Source organism: Sinocyclocheilus grahami, unplaced genomic scaffold (assembly GCF_001515645.1).
Source record: "Sinocyclocheilus grahami isolate Dianchi unplaced genomic scaffold, SAMN03320097.WGS_v1.1 scaffold1326.1, whole genome shotgun sequence".
Classification (NCBI taxonomy): domain Eukaryota; kingdom Metazoa; phylum Chordata; class Actinopteri; order Cypriniformes; family Cyprinidae; genus Sinocyclocheilus; species Sinocyclocheilus grahami.
Window position 1 is genome coordinate 131,449 of NW_015506505.1, and position 13,815 is coordinate 145,263.

Genomic DNA, 13,815 nt, shown 5'->3' on the forward strand with positions numbered 1-13,815 from the left:
GGTCACATTACAGTGGAGTCAGCTGTCTTAACCGTGGCTTGTGTACTGCACACATACCAGCTTCATCACTGTGTCTGTCACGCGACTTTGTTCCCCTTTCGGGCTCTGTCTTTACATTTATTTTGAATTATTATTGTAAAGGGCGTTACATTTCCGACGAGTGCTTGCGGTGTTCGGCCAATCACAATGCACTGGGTTAGCTGGCCAATCAGAGCAGACTGCGCTTGTCGGAAGGAGGGACTTTGTAGAAAACGAAGCATTTGAGAGAGGCGGGGCATAGAGGACCTACAATAATGTACAGTATTTGAAAAATAATGTGTTTTTTGAACATTAAAGCATGTCAACATATTCTGTTACACCAAATACACAAAATAATGATCTTTAAAAAAGCATCATATGACCCCTTTAAGCAATATCACATAAGCAAGAGTGCTGTTTTCCCGAATATCGGCACGTGAGTGTGATCGCAAATGTTGTGTTGATTTTATACAACAGTTCAACAATCAAGAAGTTAATATTGAGTGAGTTACATTTTAGACACAATATTGTCTGTTTTTTCTTTTTCGCCAACGAATGCGTTTTTTTCCTGAATGAAAACATTATTTTTTTTGTTCTGTTTTCAATGATCCATTTAAAATGATCCATTCATGAATCAGCTGTTTTGAATGAATCATTTGAGTGAATGATTCAATTAATCACTCATTAAAGGACTTATTGACTGGCGGCTTTAGTGTCATATTTATTTATCCATGACAGACCTAAACCAGCCAATGTACCTGCACAAAAACACACTCAGCAAAATATCCTTTAATTACTGTTATTAAAAAAATCTCCAGAATATTGAGATATAATTTTTTGTCAATATCACACACCCCTACTCAGTAGTTTGTGAACTCCACAGACTCATTGAATCTCTGGCTACAGCAAACCCTAAAAGAAGTCTGGTGTATAATCTGCAGCAGATTATAAACACTCTCTAAATACTCTAAACATCACAGACCAATGGCTAAGGAACCATATGAGCATATGTGACCCACGCTGGCAAAATGAGTCGAATGCGCACGGGATAATTTTGAGCTACAGGCAAAAAAAGTTAAAAATTTTGATTTTGAGGTTTTCACAAAATTACTGTATTTAAGTATTCACGCAAACATAATCTGTTATGTATTAAGTGAACGTTTGGGGAACTGTTGGGGAAAAACTTCTGATGTGTAACATTATATTAGATCCGTGCATTACAGTAAGTCTTATTAATGTTAATCTAACAATAAAAGAAAAGAGCTGCTCTTGACTTAACTGCTTTTGTAGTTTTAATAATCAGTTTATTTCTAATTAACAGACTAAAGGGATTTTTACATTTGATTATTTGTTTTTCTTGAATGCTTTTGTTTATATGTAAAATGAAAAACTGTTTTTTGTTGTTGTTGTTTTTTGCATCTGTACGTATTTATAATAACAAAGATAAAATAAGAATAGCTATATTGTGATGATTAATATAGTAATTATATTTTATAAGATTATAATATATATATATATATATTAAATAAGAACTGCAGAAAAAGATGCAACGTTGCTCTGTGATTTTGCTTTGGAACCTTCAGAAAGCTTTAACTCGATTTTTAATGGAGAATATGTGTTACATATAAATAATTCATTTTTGAAAATGTGCTCATTGTGACTCATTTTGCCAGCACAGGTCACATATTATACAGTTCTACTTGTAAGTAGAAGTAGTAGTATGTAGTAGTATAGTATAAGTAGTATGCACAGATCACGTTATGATGTTCTTCACTTTTTTACACATCTGTTAAACCCAACAGAATGGAGGATAGACATCACGAGGAGGTTTGAAGAAACGCTGAATAAACTAGACTCTTAATCTTCATCAGAGCTCTGTATCGGTGAGCACTTACCATGAGAACGGTCTGCCAGGCCGACGCTTCGTCCTCGCTGGGGTGAATCCCATGATTCCACCTCCTCTGAAGAACATACAGAACCGGCTCAACGGAGACGTTAAACTTGGACATCCACCTCACCTTCAGATGACCGTGCTGGTCCTCGGAAAAGGAAATGTCTCTCCGTGGCTTCAAAGGCACTCCTGAGCAAAAACAGAGACTTTGAGGTAAAAAAAGTAAATGTACAATGAATCAAGGGAAGTCTGTTTGGCCTGTGAGGGTAACAATAAATCAGCTATCAACTCAAAAATACAACAGTATATAAAAGCCTCACTGAGTATTTAATTCCTGCCTTTTACAAGCAACAGCAGACGCAGCTGTGAAATAAATTTGGGTCAAAGAAAAATGGATGTCTGAGATGAAGGAAATCTTTAAAAAAATCAAGTTTAATGAATTTGCCTGGTTCCTAGTAGTCATTTTTGTATTCAAATTAATTTCATACGTTTTAAACTGTATTGAAATATTTAAAAAATGCTTTACTACATATTTAAAAATATAATTATTATAATAAATGACATTTATATTAATTTGAGCCTTTATAATGGATAGTTATCCATTATAAAACATTTTTAAAATCCTCATCCTGATTGTTGTTCCAAACCTGCTTGAATTACTTTCTTCTGAGGAACATAGAAGAAGACATTCTGAAGAATGTTGGTAGCCAGACAGTTTCAGTTCAGACTTCCATTGTATTTTTGTCCAAACAATGAAAGTCAATGGGAAACACAACTGTTTGGTTACCAACATTCTTCAGAATGTCTTCACATGCAAACTTACTTTTTAAAAACCTTTTAAAGAAACGTTTAATCAACTGTTCCATTTAAAAATCAAATGCATTTTTTCTGACTTTTATTTCAGGTTTTACTTCAGATTATTTAAATGCATCGACCATTCGCCCCATAAGATGAGGTGTATTCCCATCCCAGCCTGCAGTGTGTTGTACCTCTGTAAAGGTTGGCCGGGGACTGGCAGGTGTGTCCACAGCCGTTTGAGCAGCACTTCTTGAAGCCGGAGCACTCGCGGTCGACCGCACAGCCCTCCACACAGGCAGCAGCAAAACCAGACGCCCGCTGGGCCGGAGCACAGTCGCCCTGTTTCTGTGACCGCAGCGAGCGCAGGAACTCAGCACTGGTCACACACTCGTGATGCTTCTTACCGAAGACACAGACACAGAGATAAAAAGCTAGATTTGAGGAGGCTCTGTGACCCATCCGAAGGTAGCTGTCAGCGCAATGCTGAATGGCTGCTAAACTGTTCTGAGTGGTTTTTAGGGCATTGCCTGGTTGCTGTGGTGTTTTAGGTGTTTGCTTTGGTGTTGAGTGGTTGTTAGTGCTGGTGTACAGTATAGTAGGGGTTTTAACAGTGAGTGTGAAAATAGAAACGTACACACATCTCCTCAGCAATCTGCATATCATTAATGTCAGTAGCAAAAACAGTTCAGAACAGGTAATGTGTTAAAGTTTAATACTTTACTATAGGCAGCCCACCAGCATTTTGTGGGACTTTTTTTCTCTCTGATTTTTGCAGCCTAAAATGACTGAATTTGTGGCTTCGCTCAAAAATTATGGTGATATTTGCAGGATTTTTTTCTGTTGTTTTGCAGTGAAAATGTGTCAGTGACAGTAAGAGTAAAATTATCTGTAAATATTTTTATTCATTTTAAATATGTGCACATTTGATATATTTTAAGTTTAAAATGATTATTTTGGTAACATTTTAAAGACCAATTCTCACTACACTGTAAAATCCAATAGTTTACCTTACTTAGATTTAGTTAGTACCCCCTACAGTTCTTTTTTAGTTACTAGAACTCTCGTGTAAGTAAACTATACTAACTAAGCATCTGTCGGTACAACATACTATTGCTATTTCACTTTACTTAGTTTTTTCAAGGCAATCGGTTTGCATGCTTTTTTTAAGTAAGCCCAACTAATTAGATTTTACAGTGTATTAACTAGCTGCTTATTATGCATATTACTAGCATATTGGCTGTTTTTTTAGTACTTATAAAGCACATATTAATGCCTTATTCTGTATGACCATATTTTAGATGCTTTATTAATAAGCAGCAAATTAGGAGTTTATTGAGGCAAAAGTCATAGTTAATAGTGAATATGTGTTTTCTAATCTGAAGTTATCATTATTTCATGTTTTTACAATTTAACAAATATATGATTGTCTATTATTGTAATTTTATTTTTTATGCATCTTCACTGTTTATAATAATATTACCAGTGATTGCATTCACTGCAATATAAAAAAGTGCATATCCAATAAAATACTTTACTTATTTAAATCTAATCTACTGGTGAAATCAGGCATTATGAAGTTTAGCAAATATTCATCCTAATTATATTCAGTAGCTTAAAAGTATCACCAAACTTCTAAAAATGCTCAACTTGTAAATATAAACAAAGCATGTGTCTCTCTTACTCCTTGTTGGAAAGACAGTAGACGATTGTAGGTCATAAATGAATGATTTAGAGAGATTAAAACATTAAATATTTCCCTCTGAACTTTGAACTAATTGCATAAAAAGTCCTGATGCTCCATATGGTCTGTCCACATAGTCACTTTACACTGGAATTCACTGCAATACATATAATGCAGAGCTTGCTTGATTTGTGTTACTGTAAATCTTCCAACTGCAAAATCACAAAATCCTAGAGGAACCGTACAGGGTTTTGTTCAACTCACTATCCCTAATAGCAACAGTAATAGTAATGCTTGATTTAGCACACACCCCTAATGAGAGGCAGCTGGAAAGTCAGGGAGTGACAAAAAGTGAAAGAAGGACAGACACCGAGTGGGACGCAGCGGTTAGACAAAGCCAGCCACCCAAACCATGAGCCACAAAGACGTCCGGCAGTCCCTGTGTGTCTGTCCTGTTGTGTGTTTGCACTGACTCACGCGCTCTAGCAGCCGTTGACACGCCATTCCTTACGGCCCGAGTCAAACACACATAACCTCTGATTCTGCACACACATGTGGCAGCGGGGCGCTCTGGAAACTGTTCATCTGCGCAACATCTCCAAGATTAACTCAACTCAACACTTCTGTCAGTCTGAACGAGGCGCATGTTTCTTCCATTGGGTGAATCACAGAATTGGGAAAACAACAAAGGGCTTCACTGCGTGTTTCTAAGTGGCTGTGAAGAATTCTGGGTACTTACCCGGTGCTTCTTATGCACAGCTGAACCACACAGCATGTCCATGCCTTGAAACACTTCACACTGACTGTTTAAATTAAGGCTTTGTTGAGATAATGATCGCTGAATTTCAACAAGATGTTAACAGTTGTTGCGCTTTCTGCTAAGAACAAAGGTCTGGACGTAAACACGGCTCTTATCTGGTTGACTTCAATAACATGCTGATCTCTGCTGAAGGAAACATAATCTCTGTGTTCAACTCTAGACCACTCTGGGGACACGGGATAAAAGGACCATAAAATCACACTGGAATTCTGAGAGTCATTCAATTGCTGCTTCAATTCGTTTTAGACAAACGCACACAAAACCACACACACGCTTGACATGTCTTTGATTGCGGAGCATGACTACATGGCTCCGTGTGCTAATTCATCTCATTCAGGCATAAGCTCATCTCAGACTTACATTTATGTGCGCATTGTGTTGATTTGTGTGGTTTTTAATCAGAGAAATGTCCCATGCAATTAGTCTTTCATTCACGGCTGTAACAATCTCCAGTCAGTGAAAACATACGGAGGAATTCTTCCGTGGAGAGACTTACCTCGCAGGTCTTGGGAGACAGAGCTCGTCTTGTTTCCCATAATTCCTTGCATGGTTGTAGGCACTGCAGACAAACAAATAAACAGTCCTGAGTATGGCCTATAACTTTTTAAAATACCACTGATAGCCGTGGAGAAACAGAACACACAAGTATTTGCATGTGAGCACAAGGAATGCACTGTTACAGTACAGCAGCCGTGGGGACACTGTGGAACCGTGTTGCATTGTGCAGACGGCAGAACTACAAACTGTTGTGACAAGCTGTTTAAAATATTGACAGATTGATGAATATTTCATGGGTTCTAAATTTGACCAAGTCTAGATGTTGTCAGATTTAAATTTATTTATAAATATACGTTTATTAAGAGTTTTTCAGGAAACTTACCCCAACACTAAACCTTGACCAGAAATTATATTTTGCAAGTGTTTTTCAGAACAAGGTGTTAATCTGTATCCAAGTTCATTTTCACACACTTTTTCCCCTTAAAAGTGAACTATGCTGCATTAAGGCCCTGTATACGTCAAGTGAAATCACAGAAGGAACAGATGTCGCATTTTGAAATCTGGACAAAAGGTGATTTTGAGTTCATTTTGGTGGTTTGAAAATGCTTGCTTTACCTTTTAATTGGCATTGGTCCTCGATAGGCGGGTGAGAGCTCTACCTGCTTTGATGAAAATATATTTTCTGCATTCACTCTCAGAAATAAAGGTACAAAAGCTGTCACTGGGGTGGTACCTTTTCAAAAGGTACACTTTTGTACCTATTAGGTTCTAATATGTACACTTTAAGTACTAATATGTGCTTGTTGAGGTGAGGGAAGTGAGTTTTACCTGTACAGCTCTTACTAAATGGCCTATGTTTCACTGACACCACTCATTCTAACTACTATCTGGGTCACGGCACCAATAAAACTGGGCTGGCATGCCAATAAGGATGTAAAAGACTGCAGCCTTCAGCATTAGCTGCTTTTATGCCTCTTAAGGCCATGGGAGTGAGGTTTAACTACACAGCTCTTACTATATTCCCTCTGTTTCACTTACCCCTTATCCTTACTCCAACCCAGGTCATGGCACTAATGTAACTGGTCCAACTTGCATCACTCTGAGTGGGATTCAAACCAGCATCCAACATGGGAGGTGGGTTTTACTATGAATGCTAAAGACCATAGCCTCCAGTATCAGCTGCTAGTGTACCTCTTGAGGTCAGGGGAGTGAAGTTTACCTGTAAGTCTCTTAGTATCTTGCCTCTGTTTACTCATGGCCCTAAGCCTAACTACTATCCGGGTCACGGCACCAATGTAACTGGTCCAACTTGTGCCACTCTGAGAGGGATTTATATCAGCATCAACCAGCTTGGTAGGCAGGTGCATTAACAAGGATGCTGAAGACTGCAGCCTTTAGCATCAGTTACTAGTGTGCCTCTTGAGGTCAGGGGAGTGAGTTGTACCTGTACAACTCTTACTTTATAGTCTCCATCATACTCACCCCCTAAACCTTACCACTATATGGGTCATGGTACCAATGTAACTGGTCCACTATGGTCACACCACTATGAGTGGGATTCAAACCAGTATCAACCAATATGGGTGGTGGGTGCTAATAAGGACGCTAAAGACCTCAAACTTTAGCATTAGTTACTAGTGTGATGAGGTCAGGGGAGTGAGATTTAGCTGTACAGCTCTTAGTATCTTGCCTCTGTTTACTCATGCACCTAAGCCTCACTACTATCCGGGTCACGGCACCAATGTAACTGGTCCAACTTGTGCCACTATGAGAGGGATTTGAATCAGTGTCAACCAGCATGGTAGGCTGGTGCACTAACAAGGATGCTAAAGACTGGAGCCTTTAGCATCAGTTACTAGAGTGCCTCTTGAGGTCAGGGGAGTGAGGTGTACTTGCACAGCTCTTGCTATCTGTTGCATCTTCTCACACAGTATTCGTGAATCCAGCAGTGTAGGCAACAAACATAGCAAACAGCATACCATTCTTTAGCTTTTTTTTCTATGAATAAAGAGTGATGAAGAACTTTGTTGTGATTATACCACATACTGAAAGATTAATGTATGAATTAATGAGCAGTTTCTCTTTCTTTATGAATAAAGTGTAAAATACAGCAAAACCTTTGTTGCTTATGTTGTTTCATGCAGCTCATAATTTTATCCAGGGTGAAGTTATAGTTTCCAGTTTTCCGCCTTTTTTTTCCAATGACAACTGCTCTAAGTTGTTGTAGAAATAATTCTCTTGGCTTTGTGCTGATGCTTTAATGATTACAATGGAAAACGATGTAGATATACTGGATATTGAATGCACTGTCTGTACAAACAGATTTGATTTCATTACTTACAAACTGTGGTCAATCCTAAAGAACGGATTTGTGCGAACAAGTCTTAGATATACAAGCATTCAAATATTCGATAAAAAGGATGACCACATTCGTTCCGTTTCAGAATCGAGTGTGTTTTTTCCTCTCTATTCTTAGTGATCAGTTCCCTGTGAGACGTGCTCCCGGTCGAACCCCTGCTGGCCGGGCCTCCAGTCGCTCATGTGCTGGAACATTTGAACACATCTGTTGTGTGTTATGTGATGGATTATTCTGACATCTGCCCCCATCTAACCCCCACCTGAACAGACAGCTTTCATTTGGCTGAACTCAAAGTCAAGACCACGTTCAAAAAAGAAGAAAACACAGAAAATAAGAGAGAGGAGAGACATGGAGTGAGACTGGTTTCACCTTACCGCAAAGATAATCTGATTATCAAGATAATCAAAGTCTAAAACAGTCATTTATATCAACTTTGCTTAAAATGTTACGGGATTCTTTTTAAAATATGTTCTACTCAAATAAGATTTGTTTTTGTTTTTCTTTTGGTGATACCAGTGTCTAGCCAATGCCCATATCACTAAAGACTGACAGTCTGCAGAAAGGAAAACAACCAAACTCATCCAATAGTAATACTGTCAGAAGTACAAAATATACAAAAATAAATTCTTCAACAAAAACACAGGTCTGTCTGTAAGGTGAAGTGTGTTTTTATGTTAAAATGTAGAAATGTGGAGAGATATGTCGAGACAACAGAAAAAAAAACATGTAAGATTTGAAGTACACTAAAGCTGCACACTGATTGCAATTCAAGTTCCTACATATGTGGACAACAAGCCAAATTTGTTTATCAAACGATTATATGGGAATGTAAATTCATGAACCGTCAGTTATGATGCCCCGATGGAGTGTTTTCACCTTTCTGTCCATTCAGTTGAGGTCAGTATAGCTCCTGTGTGTCCAACCTCCATCTAATGACTGCTGACAGCCCTCAACACAACACAAACACAAACACACACACTGCTTGGCGAACACTCTGTCTGTGACTCATCAATATGACACACTCCTGAGAGGAAGGGGTGATGGGGCGAGAGCCAGAGATCCGGGCTGCATTACTGCATTTGTGAACAACAGACCTACCACAAACACTGCTGCAGGGGGTCAAGCGCATGGAGATCAGTAGCTGTGACACAGGTGACACACTAATTTCCCTGAGACAAAGGGCTCTGGCATGACAAACACAAGACTGTGGGATATGCTGATGGATGAATGAATGAAACATCTGCTACTTCTGTTTACAAAAGATCTCAGTGTAACAGTGAAGAAGTAAAACTATCTGAATGCAGCTTCTCCTCACATTTAGGTGATTTGAAGTTTAGGCTGATTAGTGAGGTCAGCTAGTGAGTTTATCTTCTGAGTGGTGCTAGAATAGGGATGAACGAAGTGATGCTTGTTGGATTTTAGTGTACTGACAGCATGTTGAGCTTTTCCTAACAGTGCCTGCTACACTGACTACATTTACATGCACAGCAGAAAACAGCTTATAGTGAGAAAGCTGTGTTAAGTTAAGAACGCTGCTTATGTGTTTACATGACCACATAAAATCCTGGGTGTGTTAAACTGATTTCTCTTCCCTGAATCGCTGAAACTGTGGCTCCATCAAGAATTCATTTAAATATGGAGACCGAGCTGTTTTGTAAATTATCGCAACCAGGTAATAGGCACTTATGTGATGAAGGCATAGCTATCTAGCAAACTGTAGGCTGTAGTAAGTAACAGTAATGACAGTAACCTCGCGATTGAGCAGGCAAACCACTGATGCTGATCCGCTCTAGTTATTAACACTATGAAGAGGTGTGTTTGATTTGAAGCAGCGCTGCGCGGACCGATTACTATATGACATCAAAGTACCATGTGTCAGGGATTCATCACAGTCACTTGAGTCAACATCCAGGATAATTACCCGATCACAGTCACCTGAGTACTGATCCCCCGCACCTGCTGTCACCAATCAAGCCACACTACAAATACACACACAGCACAGTCACTCACTGTCCGGTCTACCGTTCACTCCTATGAACTGTTCTGGACTCTCGCTACCAAATACTCCTAGAACGAATTACCTGCTGTTCCTCCTGTGATCCTCCAACGACTCCTTGGAATCTGTTCCATGATCCCCAATGTAACCGGCAGACGATCCTCACCCTCAGTCCTCAGATAAGCACCCTGGAATCATTCACTGTGTTGACACTCACCTGCCTTAACCTCACCTATTCCAGTCATCCACTTATCCCGTCAATAAACCATCCTGTTTTGCCCTTACCTGTTGTGTCTGGCCTTGCTTTGTGACACCGTGAGATGGGTGATACAGCTGAGTGTGGCGGCTTCCTCCTGCAAGTGGCTTTGCTCATCAAGATGCAGCCGCAGAAGTTTTCCCCCCGAACGCACTAAGGTAGCATTTCTGATATCACTTCTTAACGGAAGAGCGCTGTTGTGGGCTAAGGCCATATGGAACGCTAATAGTGCCATAATTAATTCCTATGATGCCTTCACTAACCATTTCAAAGAAGTCTTTGGTCACACAGCAGGAGTGCTATCTGTGCCCGAACAGTTACTGCGGCTGCGCCAAGGCATATCTTCCATGAATGACTACACACTGCGGTTCAGAACGCTGGCGGCGACTAGCGGGTGGAATGAGGTGGCTCTACTTAGCGCTTACCGGCACGGATTGAATCCCCGTTTACAAGCTCAAATGGCTATCTATGATGACTCCGTTGGACTGGAAAGCTTCATGCAAAAGGCCAACCGAATTTCCCAGCGTCTGTCCACATGCCACGCCACCGAAGCCGCCCACCAGCCTGTTACGCCCGGCATGGGTTCCCCAGTACCAGAGCCGATGCAAGTCGACACCTCTCGACTCACCCCTTCTGAACGTGCTCGTTGTCTCACGGCAGGTCTATGCCTTTACTGCGTGGCGGCGGATCATTGCATTCAGACCTGCCCTGTCAGCCCCCCATGTCCTGCGGTGAGTACCCTCCAACTAGACCCTGTCGTTTCCACGTTGTCAATGCTATCGGTACAACTACTCACCCCAGAATGTTCTGTTTCAGTCCCTGCCCTCGTCGACTTGGGCTCCTCGGGCAATTTCATATCCCAGGACCTATTGAATCGTCTCCATCTGCCCCGGAAACGTCATGCCCAGGAGCTCCGAGTCGAGACCATCCAGGGAAAGCCGCTAGGACGGGGGTGGATGAAATATCGAGCACCGACATTAAAGCTCAAGATTGGAACTCTACACGAGGAGGAGATCACGTTCCTGGTACTGGAGGGACCCACCGTGGATATCATCCTGGGACGCCCCTGGCTAGTTCTCCATTCTCCAGAGATCAGATGGGACTCGTGTGAAGTGACTCGCTGGAGCGAGCACTGTCTCCGCAACTGTCTCAAGTCATTACCCACTCCGCTCCCAGGATCTCACTCCGCTCAAGTTGCATCTACCCTCATCGAAAGCCCCGAACCTCGGGAGAAGGTCACGGTCCCATCTGATTACTTGGCATTCCTGTTTGTTGCTGCCGTGTGGTTTGAGTTTGAGCTCCGTCAAGTTAATTCTTTGTCGTCTAATTTTCAATTAATAACAATAAATCAATTTTATTCACCATCCTTTTTCAGTTTTATAACGTGTGAATATATCCCCTATCGTATTCTACAACAAAAACAATCAGAGCGCTTTGTTAGCACTAGTTCTATTTTTGACTTCCGAGTCCGCTATTAGCATATAGCCCGCTAGCATCGCCAGCGTGGTTGCCGCTAATCTCGCTTACACTAATACTCTATTCACACACATTTCCATTGTTTTACTCACTGTTACTTGCTTTAATGGCGGATGTGTGTCGACCTTTGAGTGCAGGTGAGGACACGGCCCGAGCTGGAGAAGCAGATCCGGGACCTGGTGGCAAAGCAGACCCAGCTGAGAGCGCGGAGAACCGTAGATATCATCCTGGGACGCCCCTGGCTAGTTCTTCATTCTCCAGAGATCAGATGGGACTCGTGTGAGGTGACTCGCTGGAGCGAGCACTTTCACCGCAACTGTCTCAAGTCATTACCCACTCCACTCCCAGGAACTCACTCAGCTCAAGTTGCATCTACCCTCATCGAAAGTCCCGAGCCTCGGGAGAAGGTCACGGTCCCATCTGATTACTCTTAACCAAGGATTCATCCGACCTTCCACGTCTCCAGCTGCTTCCAGTTTCGGGCAAGAAGGATGGGGCTCGAGGAACTACGTGGGGCCTGCATCTTCTCCAAGCTGGACCTGCGAAGTGCTTACAACCTCGTTCGAATCCGGGAGGGCGACGAGTGGAAAACGGCATTCACTACACCATCTGGCCACTATGAGTACCTTGTTGTATGGGCTAGCCAACACCCCGTCGGTCTTCCAGGGATTCATGAACGAGGTGTTCCGGGAGTTCCTCCACCGCTCTGTGATGGTCTATATCGACGATATACTCATTTACTCCCGGAACATGGCCGACCATCGCCAACACGTTCAGCAGGTCCTACAGAAGTTACGTCAACACCATCTCTTCCTAAAGCTGGAGAAATGTGAATTCCATAGCCCCACGGTACATTATTACATCGTCGGCCAGGAAGGAATTCAGATGGACCAGGGGAAGGTTGAAGCAGTGAAGGAGTGGCCTCTTCCCCAGACTGTAAAGGAGTTCCAGAGATTTCTAGGATTCGCTAACTTCTATCGTCGATTCATCAAGGATTTCAGTTCCCAAACTGCTCCTTTGACTTCCATGCTCCGAGGAAAACCCAAGTCCCTGTCCTGGACCACCAGTGCCCACTAAGCTCTCACAAAGCTCAGAAGAGCCTTCAGCATGGCCCCCATCCTTCATAGTCCTGATCCGGACATTCCATTCATAGTGGAAGTGGACGCCTCCACCACCGGCGCTGAGGCCGTGCTGTCCCAATTGTACGGTGAGCCTCCTCGCCTCCAGCCTTGCGCATACTATTCTAAGAAACTGACCCCAGCGGAGCAGAATTACGACGTCGGCAACAGAGTTGTTGGCTATCAAACTCGCCCTGGAGGAGTGGCGGCACTGGCTGGAGGGAGCTAACCACCCGTTCACTGTGATTACCGACCACAAAAATCTTCAGTACCTCAGAGAAACCAAGAGACTTAACCCTCGCCAAGCCTGCTGGGCATTGTTCTTCACCAGATTTCAGTTCACCATCACCTATCGTCCCGGGAATCGTAACAATAAAGCCAACGCCCTCTCACGCATGCACTCTCCAGACACACCTTCTGATTCTAAACCCATTCTCCCTCCAGCCATGATTGTAAGCCCCATACAATGGAACATCGACGAGGACATTCGTGCCGCCACTCTCACTGAACCTGCTCCGCCGGGAGGCCCAGAAGGGAAAACGTATGTGCCCCCTTCCCAGCGACAATCCCTTCTGGGCTCAGTGCACAATGTACCGGTCTTTGGACACCCAGGCAGCCAACAGACCCTCTCGCTCCTCCAAGCTCGGTACTGGTGGCCCAGTATGGCCCGGGATGTCATCAGGTACGTCTGCAGTTGCTCAGTCTGCGCCATGTCCAAGACGCCTCATCACCTCCCCGTAGGCAAGCTAGTGCCACTGCCGATCCCACATCGAAGCTGGTCTCACCTGGGAGTTGATTTTGTAACGGACTTGCCCAACTCAGATGGGTATACCTGCATCTTGGTCGTAGTAGATCGGTTCTCCAAAGCCTGTAAACTAATCCCCCTCAAAGGACTTCCCACCGC

The 13,815-nt window shown here is 42.5% G+C and overlaps 1 protein-coding gene across 1 annotated transcript in view; it reads right to left on the minus strand.

The window, feature by feature from the left end:
- LOC107569245 (anosmin-1-like) overlaps positions 1-13,815 on the minus strand; it is a 76,001-nt gene that overhangs the window by 38,532 nt on the left and 23,654 nt on the right. The window contains exons 3-5 of the mRNA XM_016255276.1: positions 5,705-5,767; positions 2,899-3,106; positions 1,914-2,098 (exon numbers count right to left, since the gene is read on the minus strand). Of these exons, the coding sequence (XP_016110762.1) occupies positions 1,914-2,098; positions 2,899-3,106; positions 5,705-5,767 (456 nt within the window). The remainder of the gene's footprint in view (positions 1-1,913; positions 2,099-2,898; positions 3,107-5,704; positions 5,768-13,815) is intronic.